The 22,736-nt window shown below is 34.2% G+C and overlaps 1 protein-coding gene across 2 annotated transcripts in view; it reads right to left on the reverse strand.

Moving 5' to 3' along the window:
* The window catches only part of CDK13 (cyclin dependent kinase 13), a 117,490-nt gene that overhangs the window by 26,155 nt on the left and 68,599 nt on the right, over positions 1-22,736 (reverse strand). For both annotated transcript variants that reach the window (XM_044770787.2, XM_044770783.2), the window contains exons 6-9: positions 18,568-18,757; positions 17,306-17,362; positions 4,985-5,086; positions 4,811-4,888 (exon numbers count right to left, since the gene is read on the reverse strand). In XM_044770787.2, the coding sequence (XP_044626722.2) occupies positions 4,811-4,888; positions 4,985-5,086; positions 17,306-17,362; positions 18,568-18,757 (427 nt within the window). The remainder of the gene's footprint in view (positions 1-4,810; positions 4,889-4,984; positions 5,087-17,305; positions 17,363-18,567; positions 18,758-22,736) is intronic.

The raw sequence follows: 22,736 nt of genomic DNA on the forward strand, positions 1-22,736 counted from the left end.
TAACAACAAAAAAACAAACAACCTGATCAAAAAATGGGCAGAGGACATGAACAGACATTTCTCAAAAGAAGATATGAATATGGCCAATAGACACATGAAAAGATGTTCATCATCGCTAATCATCAGGGAAATGCAAATCAAAACTACACTAAGATATCACCTTACACCCGTTAGATTGGCAAAAACATCCAAAACCAAGAGCGACAAATGTTGGAGAGGTCGTGGAGAAAAAGGAACCCTCATACACTGTTGGTGGGAATGCAAACTGGTACAGCCACTATGGAAAACAGTATGGAGATTTCTCAAAAAGTTAAAAATAGAAATACCCTATGACCCAGCCATCCCATTACTGGGTACCTATCCTAAGAACCTGATATCAGAAATCCCAAGAGTCCCTTGCACCCCTATGTTCATCGCAGCATTATTTACAATAGCCAAGACGTGGAACCAACCTACATGCCCAGAAACTGATGATTGGATAAAGAAGATGTGGTATATATACACAATGGAATACTACTCAGCCATAAAAAAAGACAAAATTGGCCCATTCACAGCAACGTGGATGGACCTCAAGGGTACTATGTTAAGTGAAATAAGCCAGTCAGAGAAAGACGAACTCTATATGACTCCACTCATAGGTGGAAGTTAGTATATTGATAAGGAGATCTGATCAGTGGTTACCAGGGAAAAGGGGGAGTGGGGGGAGGGCACAAAGGGGGAAGTGGTGTACCCACAACATGACTAACAATAATGTACAACTGAAATCTCACAAGGTTGTAATCTATCATAACATTAATAAAAAAAAAAAAAAATGTCTAACTCATAGAAACAGAGAGGAGAATAGTGGTTGCCAGGGACTGAGGGGCAGGGGAAATAGGAAAAGGCTGGTAAAAGGGTAAAACTTCCATCTAGAAGATGAATAAGTTCTGAGGATTTAATGTGAAACATGGTGACTATAGTTGATAACACTGTATTGTATAATTGAAAGTTGCTAAGAGAGTAGAATTTGAGTTCTTACGACACACACACAAAAAAGTGAATATATGAGGTGGTGGATGTGTTAACTCAGTCAACAGTGGGAATCACTTCACAATGTATACATACACCAAATCATCATGTTGTACACTTTAAATATATCACTACTTTGTCAATAATACCTCAATAAAGCTGAAAAAAATGCCTAAAAAAAATAATATTAATGCTACAGAATTGAAGTTGAAGCATCTTTTAAAATTATTATAAATATTTGATGTCTTCTCTACAAAACATTCTGAAATAAACTATATAGTAAAATAGTTCCCTCCCTAGCCCTCTCACAAGTCATGTTCAGACCAATAATTCGAGACTCTTTTGATAGGCCTGTTTTACCTAAATGGGATCAAACCAAACATAGCCTTCTCTTGAAAAAATTTTTCTTTTATGTTGCTTTTCCATGTCAGTATCTCCAGATGGACCATTTTCTTGTTAATAACTGTATAGTATGCCATTAAGTGGATGGACTGAACTTTCTTTTCCCATCTGGGTCATTAACTGACTTAACACGTTAATAAAATAACCCAAGTACACTCATGCCTCAGGATCTTTCCTACCTTCCTGTTCCCTCGCTCCATTCAGATCTCTGCTCAAATGAGAACCTTAAGTGAGACCTTCCCTGACTATAAACAAGACTACCTCCTATCATCTTCTAAGCCCTTACACTTATCACCACCTGACATATTTTATTAGTTTGTTTTGTCTGTCTACCCCAACTAGAAAGTAGAAAAAGCATGTGCCAGTCTCTAGGCAATGAGGATACAACTCCTATTCTCCGTTGTAGCCTCAGTACCTCGTAACTGGCACGCAACCACCAGTCAATAAATACTGTTCGGTTAATCCCCCTGATTTGAGGTGTCTTCTGTATTAGATTCTAAGGTCCATGTTAACTTGATTTCTGGACTTCCCAAACAACTTCACTGATTCATCTATGTATCTTGTGCCAGTACCAAATGGTTTCAGTTACTCTTTAACATATGGTATACCAAATTTTCCTTCTTTTTAAGACTTTTCCTGGTTATTTTCATGTTTATCCCTCCAGATAAACACTAAAATCAATCACCATTTCAAAAAATGTCTTTTGAACGTCTCATTAGGACTATACTGACTAATACGATGAATTACCATCTTTAAAAAAAATTAAAGCTTCCTAGCCAAAAAAGGAGATAGACCTCTCCAACAGTTACTCAAATCTTCTGTAGAATTTTAAGTGAGACATTATAGTTTTCAATATATAGTGGTGGTTTTTTTAAAGGCATCTTTGGGGCCAGCCCAGTGGTTAAGTTCGTGCATTCTGCTTTGGTGGCCCAGGGTTCATGGGTTCAGATCTCAGGCATGGACCTACACACCACTCATCAAGCCATGCTGTGATGGCATCCCACAAACAAAAATCAGAGGAAGATTGGCACAGATGTTAGCTCAGGGGCAATTTTCCCCACCAAAAAAAAAAAAAAAAGGGCATCTTTTCCCCATCCTATATTGCTAACTGGTTATTAATGGTTCATATTTTTAAAAACTATTGCTTTTAGTGTATATGTATTAGTATATATTAATATATATTGTGTGAGTATATACATTTGTATATGTGTATATACAGACACACACACACACGCACGTGCACACATTTTCTTAAGACTTGCCATTTCACCAAATTTTTATTTAAGGTGTTTCAGGTGATGCCTTTGTATGTTGCATGCACGTATGCAATGTTATCATATACAAATTATGACAATACTGACATCTTCCCACTATTTATAGCTCTTATTGGTTCACTTTTCTAACACTACTAGTTAACTGGTTAGTACTTCTAAAACACTCTTACATAATGATACTGGAAGACAATTTTTTTCTCATTCTTGTCTTTATTTCTTCTAGTGTTCTACCACTAAATATTATTCAGGCTGTCAGTTTGTGATACATATTTTTATCATAAAGAAATATCCTCTACACTTATTTAGCTAGGAGTTTATATTTTAGCAAATGCCTATTTCACACACAGATAACACACAGCTAAGATAAACATATTATTTTACTTCTCTTAAAATGATAAATTATAATAATATATTTCCTAAAATTGAGACATCTTTGTATTCTTGGGATGAACATTACTTGACTCTGCAAGTTAACTTGTTAATGAAAAGCTGGATATTGTTGGCTAATCTCTCCTTTGGAATTTCTGAATTAATATTCTGTGGAAATTTTTCATGCTATCTTTGTCAATTACTGACGTTTGTTTCATATTGACTTTGTAAAAAGTGCTAGGAAGTTTGATTTCCTACACAGTATTGAGAATTGGTTAAAGTTCAGATAGTAAGGTAAAACTGTTTAGATTTAAATCCTGATTTTGCCACTTGCTAGTTGTATGACCCTGGACAAATTCTTTACCTTTCAGTTTTCTTAACTATAAAAAGAAGACAGGGTTGTTATGAAGCTTAACTGAGGCTAATTCAGGTGAAATTCTTAGAACAACACTTGCATCAGGATAAACTAAATAAATGTTAACTTATTAATAAAGCCCTAGTATCCAATATCAGGACCAATGTTTGGTTAACAGAAAAGACGGTTTAGAGGGAATCATTAAAAAAACAAGATACAACAAATACATAATTTAAACATTTTATTTTAAGTGAAAATTTATAAATGTACATTTATGCTCCAATCTTCAGACACAGGGCCAAGGCCTTTTATTTGAACAGAGAATGCTTTCTTGCACAAACCACACCCATAACATGTCATCAAGGATTTAAAGCAATTTGAGTGCTACATTCTAAATTTTTCTGACTTTTCCTTCTTATAATTACTTGCCCACCTCTAATTAATTTGAAAGCAACTTTAAGTCTTTGCAAAGCACTGCATGTCTATATTTAATTAAACGATACATGTGCAATAATAAAAAATCAGAAACAACTACCTCTCGGTCATCCTACTCTTCAACTGGTGGGATAAACACACAGTATTACTAGAGAGTGGCAGTCTACTGGTTGCACACATGCAGCTTGCCATGTTATCAAGCTAGTATTATTTACCAAAGGAGTGGAGAGCATCAGTTAATCCAGTAAGATTCATAGTATATTGGTATCTGTGCCTCATACCAGTATCTTTTCTAAAAGTTCTCATCCATATTTTGAAATACTCATGTAAATCTTACAAGTTGCAAATTAACATTATATGAAAAGCAAAGCACTTTATATTTTTTAAAAAAGAAATTGATTTTATAATAGTAGATGAATGAGTAATTCCTCCTGACCTAGGTCCTACAATAGGCTCCAAATAATGAAGATCCATGCTAGTGGGTATAGCATAAATTTCACTGTGTATACATATAAAGAGATACGTATAAACACGTATGCATAGTTGTAAGCCAATATGACCCAAATAAAATAACTTTTAAAAACACATGTACCTATGTATATAAAATAAAGTATTTCCCTACAATATCCCAAAACATTAATTCTCCCATTCTGCCATGAAAAAAGTATCTAACATTCATTCTCTCTTCCCCCTTATTTAGTCTTCTTTCTTAGTCTTATCTTTTGGGTTTCAAGCCCTTTGATTTAATGACAAAAGATCTAAGGAGGTTAAGATCCTTAATTTTACTGGATCAAGTACCAAAGCGCCTCGCATGCTAGTTTCTCCTCCTTTCAGCAATCATTAGTCTTCAGGAGAAACACGCTCCTGTCCTCCTGAAGACAGCAGCTTGGAAGATTTTAAACTTTCTGAGGAGTATGACACATACCAACCACCCGTTCCCCAGCAAATATTACAATCATGAGCTTACCTTATTAATTCTAGTTGTGCAAGTTCCTGATTTGCTTGAAATATCGGTTTTTTAGTGAAGAGTTCACCAAGGATACATCTAATGGAAAAAATATCCATCATTACTAAATGATATGATTTTACTTCATTAACAAAAGTTTCAAGTAAATTGAACCAATCAACAGGCTTATCTTACCCACAGCTCCATACGTCAATAGCTGGCGTATATCGTTCTTCTCCCAACAGCAGTTCAGGTGGACGGTACCATAAAGTGATGACCTTGTTAGTATATGGCCGACTAAAAAACACAGAAAGCACTCCTTAGAGGTAGTATCTGCTAGAAGATAGATTCTCTTAGGAAATATTAATTTCTCTAATCAAAGCAATCCTACAATCCTAACTAAAACCACTTTCATCTGCCTACTAAATAGGGACAAGCCATGACATCTAATATGATCATAAAATACAGCTGAGAGTGTGATTAACTGAACTATCCCCTTAATATACAAAAATAAAAAGGAGTTGGCTGGCTGTAACTGTAATTTAATCAAAGAAAGGTCTTTATCAACTCTACTGATCAATACTGTTTTCCTTTCCATAATAACTTTTAGAGAGAATAACTGATTTAAACGTAATTGATCGTGACAAAATCTGGCAAATTACTAATGTGTAGCAAGATACAGTTCAAATTGGAACCACCCTAACGAAACTTTTCAACTGGGCATATCTTTGGCAACATTTAATTGATTTCAACCCATTTTAGCATGAATAGCAAACACAGAAATGTAGACTATAGTAGTTGAAGTCTATGCTGCAAAGAACCACTAGCAACAGGTATACTTTATCAGATGATTCCTTTGTCACCTTCTACCAAAGAAAACATATACATACTGCTACCTCTTTATTTGCCGTAGAAGAGATTATCTAGTAAGTTGTATTAGGGACAAGTTTGACCATCACAGTACAAATTCTCTGGCAAAGTGTTTTCAATCCTCAGAGAATGATCATGTGCTAGCTGATTCACATGAATAAAAAGGGTTCTAAGAAGTCAGAGGTGGTTCTTTGACTGATTCGTCGTTAGGGTATACTAACCTATATAGGGTGATAAGTATGTCTTTACATCGATTTTAAACCTCTCTTTCTTTCTGGACATCCTCTAAAACACAAGGACTCAAAGGCCTAGTATAGGAAATTCTCCAGGAAGGCTGAGTTCCAAACCTATTTACCTGAGGTTGGCATGGACCTGGACCAGTTCTGGGAAGAAGGAAAAGGAGCATATAATTTATAAAGCAATTCTCACTTGCCAACTGTAGGTCTGCAGTTCCAGGTAGTGTAAGACCTCAACAGCCTGATCTGCTCTGCCCCCACTGAGCCAAATTTCTCCAAATAATTTAAACACTTGCACTATAAGCTATAGATCTGGGCATCACAGCATTACCACAGATAGGACTATCATTAACAGAATGCCAAAACCAGGAAAAAGGGTAATTGACCTTGGTATATAAATTGTGAAAATAAGGAGCATGGTCTAATATGTATATTTTCAATAGCAAATTAGGATTAAATTTTTCTAATAAAGTATTTTTTCTTAGTGATTTTTGTTTGTTTACTGGCATCACTTATCTTTATATAATGAGATCTTTTAAACTCTAGATACTCTAATTAAGCTAGACTTAATACTTCTTTAAAAATATGTTCACCTCTTTATGCCTTAACTCCTTTTAAATTTGAAATTCCTTCCTATTTTTCTTTCATTCAAATCCTATACCTCCTTCAAGACATAGTGAAAGACTCATTTCCATTAAGTCTAATCTCTATTTACAATAGATTTTCACATTCTTAAATTTATATCATGCTCACCACTGTACTGAAATCTCTATTTTATGTTTTCTATCTTCCCAGAAAGTCAAAAGACCCCAGAGACCATTCTTTATTATGAACCCCACACACAAAGCCCAGAACAATGCTGGGCATAGGGCAGACACCCTAACGTATACGGCCCTGAAACTTTAGGTAACATACATGAATTAGCTGGGTGGGAGAAAAAAGTCTGTGAAAATTATGATGGCCAGTTCTCTAAAACATTTCAATGGTCTCTAAGCATATGAAACCTATGGTCTTATTACTCAAGTACAACTAGATATCTATAGTCTCAAGGAAATGTAAACCTATCTATAAATAGTTAATTTTTAATCTTTTTATGTTTAGAAATGTATTAAAATATATTTAAAAAATAAAAGAACTTATTCCTTTTATTATCATTTGGAGAAATTACACAAATTAAAGTTACTAAATTTTATGGAAAAAGGAATATTTAAATAAAAGATTATTATTTATATACTGTGTATCAAGTTCTAGGCAACATGTGGAACACAGTCATCTTCAGCAGTCAAAATTAGACTAGTGTAATTTCTAATTAACTCTAATAATATTCAGAAGTGAAAATATTTAGCACATTTTCAAAAGTGATTAAGTACAAAACTAGGTGAAATATACTTCTAAATGTATAGCAAAAATATTTAATGTACACTAATTAATAGCTTTTTGAAGTATTTCCAAATGCTTAGTTTCTGTCAGAAGAAAAATAAAGAACTACGTAAAGACTGAGAAAAAACATTCAACTATAAAATTTGACCCAGAAAGTTCCATTTTAAAACACTAATGTAATCTCAAAATTGTGGAAATTCTTTCATTTGTGAAGTAAATATATATTCGGGCTGATACATACTTTTTATAAAACAAAGTACCATCCCAACATTTTTCTTTACATTCACTGAAATAGCAACAGAGTAGAGAACAAAGACATTCTATCTGTTCAGTGATCAAATTCTAAGACTTTTCCTCTAGATAATCCCAGGAATTCAAAAGACTAGGGTAATGAGGGGAGGTAGGATATGGTTACGGTCTTCCCTACCTAGGGCCTGAGAAGCAACACAGTATCCCCAGCAAACCCAGCACTGCTGTGAGGGTGTCCCCCCAAGCTGGCAGGGGCTCAGCCTCCTATCTGGTCTAGATAAACGGCAAAGAAGAGCTCAGAGCAAGATCCTAGGCCCTTGAAGTATTTGAGGGTTCTGGATAATCTCAGTTAAAATATACAAACCACGGTTGCTAACTTTGTTAAAAACCCTTCTGGGCTGGCCCTGTGGCCGAGTAGTTAAGTTCGCACGCTCTGCTTTGGCAGCCCAGGGTTTCGTCGGTTCAGATCCTGGGCGTGGATGTGGTACCACTCATCAGGCCACGTTGAGGCGGCACCCCACATGCCACAACTAGAAGGGCCCACAACTAAAACATACAACTATGTACTGGGGGAATTTGGGGAGAAAAAGCAGGAAAAAAAAAGACTGGCAACAGTTGTTAACTCAGGTGCCAATCTTTAAAAAAAAACAAACTCTTCTATGAAATGAAAAAAAGAATCATATGCGTAAAAGAAAATACCTAAACTAGCTCTAAAATGCTTCATTTTCCCAACACCACATTTAATAAAGTCTGTCCCTATTCCTTTCAGACTATAATTTATAGCTTTTAGAGAAACATGGCAAACCTTCAGCTAACTAAATTCATCACATACACAAACGCCATGCCTCCTTCAGAGTCTACTGCAGAAACACCTATCAAACCTACAAAAAAAATCTGGGACCTATTTTTAACACCAACCTAGCTTCTGAGGTCAAAATTCCAGGAGTTAGCCTTGATTGCTCTTTCCTTCAAATTTCACATCTAATCTATCTACAACTTCTGTCAACTCTACATCCAAACTACAACCTAAATTCAACCATTTCCCACAATTTCAAGGAAATCTGAGCCCCCATTGTCTTTCCATTGCAACTGCTGAAACAGCCTCTTAACTAGCCCCATTGCCTCCACCTCTGACCTCCCTCCCCAACTTCTTAAAGTTTTTTTAAGCATAAAACCAGATCATATCACTTACTTGCTAAAACTGTTCAGTGATTTCCAAATGCAGCTACATAAAAGAAGGTAAATAAAATAAACTGCCTCACTTGATAAGACCATACTCCCAAGTATCTGACCCTCTATTTTTACACTGGGCAACTTCTGAGTCCTCAAACTTTCCCAGTCTGTTCCCAGGCTTTGCAGCTGCTAAACTCCCTCTACTTGGAATGTTCTTTGCGTAGGTTTTCATTAAGTTATCCTTTTCTCTTTGCTCAGGTCTTAGCTCAATTTTACTTCCTCAGAGGTCTATCCTAACTGCTTTAGCTAAAATTAACCCAGCAGCCACCCCCATGCCCACAGTGACTCTATAGTCACTATTTTATTTGCTTTGTAGCATTTAGTATTTTAAACTCTTTCCTCTACCCCACAGCTTCACTGTCTACTTTCTCTCGTCATCGTGTAAATGAGACTAGGGACTTGGTCTGTCTTTCATAGCTGTGTCTCTAATACATAAACAACAGGTAATACTTAGGTCTGTGTTTGGCAGACAGTAAGCACTTAATAATATTTTTAATCAACTGACTTATGCCACAATCACATAACAATAAACAATCTTTTTCCTCATGCCCTTTCCCCCTCCTTCCTATTTTCAGTCCCATTTTCCTCCCTTTGATATTTTCCAAGAAAAATAACTTTTCAAATTTCTGTATCATAATATTGCTACAGAGAAACAAAAGTAATTTTCTTTGAATTGATGTCACCTTACAATCACTTGTTTGTTCTTACTACACATGCAAACTTAGAAGTCCTATAAGTGCCTGAATCTTTTGGATCGTAACCATCCAAAAGGAAATTTATTATCTTCTGCCACAAACCTGCTTCCTGTTTCCCTCAGCAAACAGCATCACTGTTTATGGCAGAGGCTGCTGGCTGTCTTCCAAAATCTGTTCTTCCTTTCCTCGATGGTAGCTGCCCACCTACACTACATTCCCAACCTTACTGCAGTGAGGGCCAGTTAGACCAAGTTCTCACCCATGGAACATGAGCGCTTGTGATTTCTAGGTCTGGCTCATAATACTCCTCCCTCTTCTCTAGCTTCTGGCTGACAGAAATGGTGACAGCCTTGGAAGGCACGTGAAGAAGACGGCAGATCTTCCAACCTGGATCCCTGAATGATGGTATGAAGCTGAGTTACCACTTAATCTAATGATATTGTTAAAATATTCTTAAGTGTGCACTAAGGTAAGCAACAACCACTCTAGATTATTAAGTGAGAAATATATATATAAACTTCCTATTCTTTAAGCCACTAGGTTTTGAGGTTCTCTTTGTTATAACAGTTTAGCTTATCCTAACTAATACGCCATTTATCTAGTTGCTTAAGCAGAAAAGTTAAACAGTAGGGGTGGAGGCAGGGATGTGTCTAACAACAGATATTAAACCATCAGGTTCTAACAATTCTACATCATATGATATAATTCATCTCTGTCTTTGCAGCATCTAGTTCTCGCCATAACCATCCTACCTAGGTTTACTAAAACAGCTTTCTAACTGATTTCTCTTGTTCCAGACGTACAAGGTCAATTCATCTTCCAAAGTACAAAGTGATCATATAAAATATGATAGCATAAAATGAAATGTATTACACCTTTAATACACACTGCTGCCTCCTAGAGAATATCCACACAAAGCCTGTAACATTCTTCATTACTTGGTTCTTGCTCCAACCACACTGAACCACCAATTCCCTAAGAAGGGTGAGCAAATGCTCATTTTCTAAAACAAGAAGATAAGCCAAGGAGAGAAAAGAGCTGGTAAGAAAACCTTCAAAAATATAGTGGTGCTGTAATTATGTTTTCAATGAGCACTTTAAATAAGATTTTAAATAAACTTTTAAAAGTTAAAATTGACAAAAGACAATAAAAATGATTATTAAAGTCAAGGAAAAACTTGTGATAATTTATTGAAAAATTTTGCAAAACGGGGGCCACACCAACTTTCCATCTTAGTGTTTAATGAAAAAGAAGCAAACATTAACAAAGTACACAGACAGAAAGACTTTAATCATAAAAGCAAATTCCAAGGTAGCTGGAGTTAGAAGAGAATAAGGCCAATTTTTAATCACCTAATTCAATAATCGTTTATAGTATTATCAAGAAAATATTCCATGTTATGATTAGCATGCTGTGTTTACAAATGTTAAGACAAAAGTAAAAGACAGTGAAATTATGTTTTGAAACTAGACATTTAAGCCCCAAGAAAACTAAAGTACTGCTGCAATATGAAAATAGATCATTCAAAGTTAGACAAATAAATAAAAATCCAGAATCTCCAAAAACAAACATTTCGAACTTGGTCTACTAAGTTTGGCTACCCATTGTCAACGTCCTAAAGATAGTCCTGTTTAGATCACACAGAGAAAAGGCAAACTGATGTGACACCATATGACACTTTATTTTTTCTTTTATTCATGAAAGAACATCGTTCAAAGAACAGAGTTCAACATCGTTATTATCTTGGGGGCAGGGGATGAGAGTTGAAAAGAACGGCAGAAGAAAAAAATGTTATAAAGAAAGACCAGAGGCAGGAAAACCAATATAATTCTATTTACAATGGTCTACATGAGGCATATCTAAATGTAATAGGGACTGGATACCTTTAACTAAAACAGGGAATACATGAAAAGGAACAGACTTCTTTCTGGGGAATGTGAAGATAGGTTTTGTAACAATATGTTTAATTTAAGGTACCCTAGATCACCTAGGTGGAGATGTCCACTAAACACACAGGTTTAGAGATGAGAAGAAAGATCAAGGCTTGAAATTCAGATTTGTAGTCTTCAGCACTAAGGGAATGGATGAGATTCTCCCTATACAAGGAGGGGTAATACTGTGCCCTAAAGAACTAAATTGCCCTTCCCATTTTATATGCTCAAAAAGTGTAAGCTACCGCATTAGGGCTAAAAGAAGTACAATTCAATCTTGATCTTGTAGTTGTCAGTGATCTAAATGAGATTTCCATTCCTGAAGCTTGTTCAGTCGCATTGTTTATTGTCATTCGTATGTTATTAATGATCTTTTTATTACCACAGTTTCAATATTGTCCAGGGTCTCCCAGAAGATCCTCTGTATTACCTAGAATCCCAAGCTCCCTGCACTAATCTATATCAGGAGGGTCCATCAAGATCAGGATGACCTTCTCCTGGATCAGAACTAATCAAGCAGTTACTGTGAATGTGTTTTATGTTTTACAGCATATAAAACACAAAATTTAAAATATGATCCCTGCCTTTAAAATGACTATAATTCCAGCTTGAGTAAAAAGAAGAAAACAAGTAATAAGATCAGCATTAAGGAGGCAATTTTAATCCTGAATATAATTTCATCTAGTCTTGGAACAAGTAGCAAGAAGTATTCTCTCTTTCTCCCATTAACAGCTGTATAGCTTTGAGAAAAGTCGGTTTTGCTTTCAATGGCAATTTTAGGAAAAGCCACTAGATGGAGATATTACTTTCAAAAATGTTGTTTAAGAAACATTTGATCACAGTAACTTTTTTAGAACCATGAAAGATATGTTTTCAATACCCAGTAAGTAAAGACTGTAGAGATTTCAAATCCTTAATCTCAAAGAATAATGAGATCTATGGAGATTAAGTGACTTGCCCAAGATTCCACAACTGGTTAAATGGCAGTGCCAGGACTAGAGCAAATTTCCTGATTCAGGTTTTATGTTCCTTTCATTAAAAAAGTAAATGTAGTAAGTTATAGTTTCTTCTCTAGAAAATGCAATTAATTTCAACTTATATGAAAAACACATTTTTTCATAAGGGGCAGTCACATAAAGAAAAAAATATCCTCTATCATTTGGAAAAGCACTGCAGCAATGAGTTGGTAAAATAAAAACTCAGAAAAGGATACATCATTGTGGCTAAAGTCTCAGGAAAAGCTGGACTTAAAAGAGCTACTGAAAAAATGAAGAAGTAATGAAGACACGGGGCAAAAACTTCTCAAGTTCTATATTTCTCAATGCCAGATGGAACACAGTATAAATACTGATGTTTAAAATAAGAAAATGATTCTTGAAGTTTAAAGGAATCATATTCCCCCTAATTTTAACCCAGTGGTTCTCCTTCTTTTTTCTATTATATAGCACACGTGACAGAGGAGATCCATACTGGTCACACACCCCCAATGTTCAATTCCTACATACTAGCTGTAACTTGATAGAGGAAAACTCTAGTTTTCCTCAAATTCAAAAAAGATATCCAAAATCAAATGAGTGAGGAAGATGTAGCTGAAGCTACTACAGATAAGCTGAAATCTGCTCCATTTTGAAACAAAAAATCTTGCAATAATTTCTTGAACACTTCAATTATTCTATCTGTAAGAGCTACTTACTTATAAAATACTTCAAAATGACCTAACCTTTGGATGGGTGTATTATGATAAAGCCTTACCTTTCTGCTTATAATAACAAAGAAATATGAATGAAAAATCATTTGCTTTATGTTTATTTCAAGAAATATCCAGAAAATTTGGACAATACAGTAAATCGGCTAAAGGCAGAATTAAGTATATTAGAAATTAGTATGTTATTAAAATTTACTGGAACAATGTATTTTAAAATCATTCCACTGAATTAAGCCTGATTTTAAAGAAATTGGAATTATTAGATTCTGAAAAAGAGAAGTTTTAAAGGAGTACATAAACTCCTGAAGGACAGGATATTTGTTTATAAAACAAAACGATATACTAAGTTTTTATCTTACAAATTTGATTAAGCAGAAAAATCAGCATACATTACCTAAAGAAGCAAAGGATTTAAAATTTTCTAGTTCTCTCAGCTCAAAATTCCTCCATCAATTCAGCAGGGCAATGGGGACCATGGCTCAGTAAATCCATCACACCCTGGCACTCCAGGAAACCCAACATCCCATTTTAAAAGGAAAAATCAACACAAAAATGGAGTTTGATATATAGAATTTGGCTTTTACAGTCAGTTTTTCTGGAAAATAGCTATTCCAATGTGAACAAATATCTGCATTTAAAAAGAATAAGATGGAAAATGATAATTTAGCTGTTCTCCATCTCCAGTGAAATCTAACATGAAAACAAGAAAAAAAGGATTTTTTTTTACTACGATACATGAAACAAGCCAGACAAAGACAAATATCATATGATCTCTCTTGTATGTTGAATCTGAAAAAAAAAGAAACCAACAAACTCACAGAAACAAAGAACAGATTGGTGGTTGCCAGAGGTGGGGGTAGGGATGGGAAAACTGGGTGAAGGAGGTCAAAAAGTAAAAAAAGTAATAAAGTTGCCAAAAAAAAAACAAACTTCAAAGAAAACATCCTTTTCAAATAAGAACTGATGCACCTTACCCTGTATACAATATGACAGTAGCTTATGAAAAACAGTATTTTTATTCTAAATCCCGATATATGGCTAAAGTCAAATGTCCGAAAGTACAATACTGTGGACTAAGAGCGAACACATCAGGGAGAAAATAGCCTCTCCCCACAAGGATATTCAACCAACCATCAATAGTTCATTAACACCAACAAGAAACACAGGATGGTATTTACTGACTGTCTTTTGTGAGCAAAGTACAGTGAAGGGTTAAGAAAACAGAAACTTAAATTTCATACTAGCTCAATGATATTATCCCCATTTACACATAAGGAAACTAAGGTGTAGAGAGATTAAGTAACTTGTCCAAGTTCACACAAACCATAAACTGATTTGAGCCTGGGCTGTGCATTTGTAAATCCACCCTACAAGGAGTAGGCTGCCTAGCAGATGAGGTAAAATTGCACATAAAAAGATACCACAAAGAGCGCAGGGGATTGTGCTTAGCAGTGTTCCCATTGCTGGAAATACCTCCATTCAGGCCACTTAAGACTAGGAATACCATACTGGACAATTCTTTTCTTCTCTGCAAATATGTAAAAAAGAAGGCTATAGAATAATTAAATGGGAGTATCATATATTTAGTAAATATCTGAATTCTGTGTGGAAATTATGATCCCTTCTAGGCAAATGTCAGTATAGAGAGACATTACAGCATGGTGGTTAAGAGCATGATTTTAGAAGTCTTCTGTCACCAGTAGCTTGGGGGAGTTACTTAACCTCTATGGGCATCAATTTTCTCATCTGCAAAATGGGGATAACAATAATACTTACTCACAGAGTTGTTATACAACTAAACGAGATACTAATATTTGTCAAGCACTCAGCACAGTGCTTGGCACATAATAAATACTCAATAAAAATTAATTCTTGCTGTTGTTCTATTATCATCACTACATCTAAATAAATTACAGGAAACACACTGTCTTGCTTCTCCTCGTCTCTCTCTCCCTTGTCAGAAATCATAGTGGATGCTTTCTTTTCCAATTCCAGAACCAACATTTGGGATATGGTCATCCTAATGACTGCTCTTTTGCTTTCCTGTGGTTCATTTCCATTTTGGGTACATCACTTTTCCTTTCTTGCCTTTTGTCACTGGCCTATTATCCTCTCCCTCTTCCTGAGGTAAAACCAACCCAACAATGACAGCCACCACCTCTCTCTGCAGCCTCTTCTTGCACAGAGCCTTATAGCACAAACTTGGCCATGCTCTCCTAGTGGTGGCCTTTGAATTCTCCCTCTCTGACCTCCTCAGATTTCATGTGTTTCACACAGTGGTGAGGGAGAAGTATTCACAGGAGAAGAAAAAAAAGGAGCGGGGGGATTTATATTCAAGGAGGACAGACACAAACTTGTATTAATAAAGCATGATCTAACTACAGTGAAATCTCAATTAGCCAGCTAAGCAGATAGAATCCTTAATTAAGCAGAATCTCCCCCTAAAGAACAGTCACTGAAATCTAGTCATTCAAAAAATGTATCTCAAGTGAAGTTTTGGATTAAGTACACATTTAGACCAATTTATTTTTCCTTCAATTTCTACCAAGAGGCATTTTACATATGGTGAAAAGAATGAAAAATTAGAAGTTGGAAACCTTGAACTACACACTTTTGATTCTGCCAACAAATACTTTTTGATCTTTAAAGTCACTCAACTCTTTCTACCACTCAGTTTTCTCAAATGCAAAATGAAAATTATAGCTTTTACTCTCTAGAACAGTTTTAAACTTAAAAAAAGAAAAAAAATCAAAGATACAACCATTTGTTAAAATATTAATTAGAAGTGTAGTAGGTAAAATAAAATCAGAAAAGCTCTGGCCAAAATAGGTATAGGAAACTGGAGCCCTGTCCTAATAACCCACCCACACCACAGTTTCTGAGCGGTTTCATGGAACTCTAATGGATCCAAAATACACCATTTAAAAATCTCTGAACACTAAACAATGAAAGCAATTTTCAGAGTGACGTCATAGGCATTCCAAGATTCAAAAATAAACAGATTTTTTCACTCTAAAAAATTCAAACAACAGGGGGCTGGCCCCGTGGCCGAGTGGTTAAGTTCGCGCGCTCTGCTGCAGGCAGCCCAGTGTTTCGTCGGTTCGAATCCTGGGCGCGGACATGGCACTGCTCGTCAGACCACGCTGAGGCAGCGTCCCACATGCCACAGCTAGAGGAACCCACAATGAAGAATACACAACTATGTACCGGGGGGCTTTGGGGACAAAAAGGAAAAAATAAAATCTAAAAAAAAAAAAAAAAAAAAAATTCAAACAACAGAAGATGTTTTCAACTAACCAGAAACTGGCAAAAATTCAGTCAAAGTGTAAAGCCCTATTTCTAAGAATTCCAATTAACTGATATTTCATTATATGAAACTATGCTTACACTAAAGAAATTACAGAGTTGCCATAAAGAATTTCAAAATTAAACACATATATATCTATTATACCTGGAAATAAAAAAACGATGCTAACAGGAAAGGAATGGGCTAAACTAGAGCTTTACTAAACTCAGTTAATTCCATAGTTTATTTATAAAAAACTGACTACTTTACAGAAATATTTTATTTTGAAATTCCATATTAGTTCTAATAAGACAAGTCATATTTCACTACCACTAGGCACAAAAGAAGCCAAGTGGGATATACATCCCGACCTTAGCCAGAAAAGCTCCACACACAGAAGGTCTATAAAGAACTTCCTCACAACAGTTTGTTTAAACACAAGGTTCTAGGGAGTTACAAACACACACACACAACTGCAGAGATAACTACATTTAAAAGAAAAGGAAGTCCAAAATAATTAAAACAAAGTTTATACATTTAAACACGCAACATAAAAAGCATATAAGGTTTTTCACCAAACACAAAAATTATAAACATCTTAACATCTGGATCTACATTAGAAATTTAAGTAAGAATTTTTTAAAAATTCATAAGTTCAGTTAAGTCAGACTTTAAATGGCACATTTTTAAAGAAATTTTATTTACCCCTAAGTGCTAAAAAACATACATTTTTAAACTGAGATAAAAGTATAAAACTTTGTAATTAAATTATCAACCCTAAAATGGTATAAGATTTCATTATTTCCTGTATTTAACTGTGAAAAGTAAATTTCCCTTTTGTTAGAAAAATAAACCATCAATAAGGTATTCTTAGTAAAGCTTCTAAAACTGGTCTCTACTGTCCACGATGTTCATTTGAAAGTACTCTTACCTTTCTTCTGAGCTATATAATCGAGCAAGTCCAAAATCTGCGAGTTTTATCTGCCCTCTGGTGGAATAAGACAAAATGAACAAAAGGTATTAGTCTACTCTCAATTGATCATACACATTCATAATCTATTCCTAGAACTAATCAAAAATACACATATAAACGTCAACTTTGATCACACTGCAGTACTCAAGGTCCTACAAGGCAAGGCAAGTAGATGAACATACAAGATAAGGTAAAAAATTAGTATGTTCTGGATAATTTCAACTACCATTATTATTATAATACTAGTACTATTATTGTTATTATAGTACTAGTTTCCAGTATTTCAGTACTATTCAGTTCCTATTTAGAAAAGTACAATTCAATGGAAATAAAACAAAATGAGATAATTTCTACTACTTAGTAGTAAGATAAATTACTTGTTCAATAATGCTCAAGAACTAAATCACATTATTTTAAATTTATGTTTCATTTTCCAGTTCTTAGAGGCACTAGGCGTACAGAATACTTTCTACTAACTAAAATCAGGACCAGGTATACCTCATTTAAACTAACAAATTGTACCAATCACAACAGAATTATCAGAGTTCAGGTCATGCTGCTAGCAAAATATATAACATAAACTTTAAATATATATGTGTGTGTGTGCATATACACACTTCAAAAAAGTTCACTTTAAAAATTGTGATGACTGCTTTTAAAATAATTCTGAATTAAAAAAAAATTCTAGGGGCTGGCCCCGTGGCCGAGTGCTTCAGTTCACGCACTCTGCTGTGGCGGCCCAGGGTTTTGCTGGTCCGGGTCCTGGGTGGGGACATGGCACCGCTCATCTAAGCCATGCTGAGGCAGCGTCCCACATGCCACAACTAGAAGGACTCACAACTAAAAACATACAACCATGTACTGGGGGGCTTTGGGGAGAAAAAGGAAAAATAAAAATCTAAAAAAAAAAAAAATTCTAAACGCTATTCTTAACCTAAAGCTGAAATCATATTACTATTAGAAGATGCATTCACATTGCTTGGAAAAATATCAAACAAGAAAGTCAACTAAGTATTATTTTATGTACATTACAAACTATTACTGGAAGTTAATTAACTAAAGTGTATTTAACACAACTTCAGATATAGCCCAATGATATTTTGATCATGTTAAAACAGTTTGATCAATGAAATAACTAAATTTTAAATTCTTTTAACAGAATCAAGGTATACATTATATAACACTCATTTTAGACATATGTAATCAAACTCATATCATACCTATTATTTAGAAGAATATTTGAACATTTAATATCTCTATGCAAAAAGTTCTTCTTATGACAATAATCCAGACCTTCCATGAGCTGTCTCATAAATGACTTTATGTGATTTTCATTAAAATGAACCAAGCCTGATTCCAGTAGTCCCATCAGATCATGGTCCATGTATTCAAACACCAGATAAAATGCACCTAAGAACAAGAATAATTAATACATTAGAGACTTCTATTCTTACAATTTTTCTATAAGTTCAAAATTTTTAAACATAAAAAGCTGGGAAGAAAATTAATCCATGAAAAGAAATGCTACTTTGTCCACTTTAACAACATTCATCCTTCTCTCTAAATTTAATACCTATAAATATAAATATACCCCAAGGAAACATCTAATCTAGTTTTCTGCTCCTAAAGAAAACTGTTATGACATAAAATCAACCTTGCTGAATTCCACACTGCATAGTTTCTGGGTGTGATTAACATAAAATAAATTCCTAAATGTTTTATATATTAAACAAATTCTCTCTCAGTGGAAGCTGAATAAAATCAGTACAGTTCATCAAAGAAAATTTAAAGGTGTTAAAAGAACTGCCTTTAATAAAAAGGAGCCAACTGGGCCCAGTTGGACTTTAGATGACTTCTATTAAGGCTTCAATAAACATATAATTTAATTCTGTTTATACAGCTCCAGAGCATTTGAAAGCATACAAATTACAACTCTATTTTATAAAACCAGCTTAATCCTGCTACCAAAATAGCACATCGCACATACACAAGCACACTTATGAGAGATTCAAAAGTCCTAAATAAAAATTTGCACAAATTGAATTCACCACCATATCAACAAATACCCCAATCAAGCAGAATTGAACTTAGCAATTCAAGAATGGAAAAGCTAATAAAATTCAAGACACCTATCTATCAAAGAAAAAAACTATTAATATGCCCAAAAAGGCATCTGAAGAAAGTTCACGATCAGTTTCTAACTAAAAACAGAGAAAAGACATCATAGTAAACGTACAATAGAAGGATTCTTTTTAAAAGTTTACAGTGGCACCTCTCTGAAACCAACAGCCAATGTCCTGTTTAACAGCAAAATGCATGGTGTTGTACATTAGACAAAAATGTTCATTATAACTAACTTTTCTCAAAGTCAGTAAGTAAATTAAAGACAAAGTATAAATATTGAAAGAGACAAAAAGAACACAACTACTGGTAGATGAACATCCTCCTGAAAAGTCCAACAGGGAATCATATTAAAAAAGCAAAAGACTTCATATATGCCAGCAACAATTCACTAGAAAACGAAATTTCAATGATTCCACAATAGAAAAATAATACTACAAATCACTAGAAATAAACTGTAAGAAGAATTATACCAATTCACTAAGAAATATCAAACTGTAAAATTCTATATTTTAAAGCAATTTCAATAATAGGACTAATGATTTGTTTTCTTTTGCTGAGGGGACACAACAAAATAATTCTAAAATTTACCTTGAAGAAAACAAAAATCAGAGGACTAGCCAAAACATTTCTGAAAATAACTACTTGCCCTATCAGAAATTAACATGACCTATCATACTATAGGGACAGACAGAACAGCATAATACAACATATATCAGAAAACAAACCCCAAATATATATACCCTTATAACTATGAAAACATCCATTTTAAGTCAGTTAAGAAAAAAAGAGGCAAAATGGTATCAGGACAAAGGTGTAACCCCAGAGGGAGATGGGGAGTTTTGTCAAAGACAAAACTCATTTAAAAACTGACAGACTTCACTAAATAAAAATTTAGAATCACGCACCTAAGAAAACGATATGAAATATAAAAGGCAAATAACAAACTGGGGAAACACATTTGCAACATATAACAGATTAACACCCTTAATAAAAAATAGTCTTACAAATCAGTACAAAAAGAGACCAATTCCATGACAGAAAAGGACAAATAAAATGAACTGTCAATAAGCAAAAGAACACTTATGCCCAAAAACAACATAAAAAAATATTTAATCTCACTATTAATCAAAATATACAAATCAAAGCAACAATATATCACTTTTAACTAAAAGGAAAAGATCAAAAGAAAGACAATACACAGTGTTAACAAAGGTGTGAGGTAAACAGACACTGTTATATGGTGTCAGTAGTAAATTGGTATATTTACAAAATATAATAGGGAAATATGCATCAAAGCTTTAAAAATTACATACCCTTTTACATAGCAATTGCATTTATAGATATTTAGCATAAGGAATAAGGATTTCAAAAGTTTAGCCATAAGTATGTTCACTAAAAGCAAGGTAATAATAAAAATACTTAAAAATAAAACATTAAGCAAAAAAAAGGAGGGGGGTTATTATAATGCATCTATACCATACCATGCGCTTAGAAAAATGTTGTAGAGGGACAATATTGATGTGGAAATGTATTGATGTTGTTAAAGTAAGGAGATTATCAGATACTGTGTATTTGACGCATCTATCTCACTATCTTAGATGGTATTAAGCAACACAGTTAGAAGAGAGAGCATTCAGAGTTGCACAATCCAAAGCAGTTGCTACCAGCCCCATGTGGCTACGGAACACGTGAAATGCGGCTAGTCTAAATGTGCTGGAAATGTAAAGCATACACTGGATGTTGAAGACTTAGAATAACAACAGCAAAAACAGTATAAAATATCTCCACCATTTGTTATACTGATTACATATTGAAATGATCTAGTTGACATACTGGGTTAAATAAATATTAAAATTAAGAGACTAGTTTTTTTAATGAGGCTAACAGATTATTTTAAATGAGTATATGATAGGCTTGCATTCTATGTCTACTAGACATTACTGAATTAGAGGTATAAGAATTAAACAGGAGAACTAAAACTATCTCTATAAGCAGATGACGTGATTTTTTTAGTGTCTGAAAAGACAAACATTCAATGAAAAATTATTAAAAACAGTAACATAATTTAGAAAAACAAATAAAACTTACAGTAATCATTAACATAACTACCAGTTAAATGATAAAATGGAAGATTCCATTTATATTAAATTTTTTTTTAATTTAAGAAATGTGCAAAATCCTTCAGAGATAAACTATAAAACCTTCTTACAAGGCTGAAAACTATACACAAACAAATGGATAGATTCTTAGATAGGAAGGCTCAACATGATAAAGATGTCAATTTTCCCTAAGTTAATTTATAAATTAAACACAAGTTCACTTTTTAAAATACCTTATTTTTTTTTCCTACTGACAAGCTGATGTTATATCCATACCGAAAAATAAGTAAGAACAGCTATGAATATACCTAAAAGAGAAAAGGCAGATGGGCACTAGGCTCTACCAGATATTAAGACAGTATAAATTTTTATAATTACAAAGTACGAGGGGCCAGTCCTGTGGCATAGTGGTTAATTTTGTAGTGGTTAAGTTAGGCTCATTCCACTTCAGTGCCTCAGGTTTTTGCAGATTCAGATCCCGAGCATAGACCTACAGCACTCATCAGCCATGCTGTGGTGGCAACCCACATATAAAGTGGAGGAAGACTGGCACGGATGTTAGCTCAGGGCCAATCTTCCTCAGCAAAAAAAAAAAAAAAAAAAAGGTACGATAACTGGTTAGTGAACATGAAAAAACCCAGAAATCCAGAAATATACCCAAGTGTGTACAGAACTTTAGTAAATGATAAAGATGGTATATCAATTCACTGTGGAAAAGACAGACTTGTTAATTAGCAATACTAGGACAACTGAATAGATGGACAGAAACAGACAAAATGGATCTATTCCTCAGAATAAATAACGGCATAAAAAGCAAATGAACCAGTTCTAAATATAAAAAATAAAACTATGAAAGTATTTTTTTTTAAAAAAACAAAAATTCTTGAATAACTTCAAAGTACGGAAAACTTTCCTAAGAATCAAACCAAGAAGCAATAAGGGGAAAAGACTGATAATGTGACTATGTAAAAATAAAAATCTATTGCACGTCTAGAAAGACTTGCAAGCAAATTTAGAAGAACACAGCAATCTGGAAAAATTTCAGTGGCAACTTCTATTCCAGATAAATGATTAGTATCCATTATAAAAGGTCTCTCTAAATTGAAAAGAAAAAGATTAACAATCTTACAAAAAATTGGGCAAAAGAAGACGGATAAATCAGAAAA

Source organism: Equus asinus, chromosome 1 (assembly GCF_041296235.1).
Source record: "Equus asinus isolate D_3611 breed Donkey chromosome 1, EquAss-T2T_v2, whole genome shotgun sequence".
Classification (NCBI taxonomy): domain Eukaryota; kingdom Metazoa; phylum Chordata; class Mammalia; order Perissodactyla; family Equidae; genus Equus; species Equus asinus.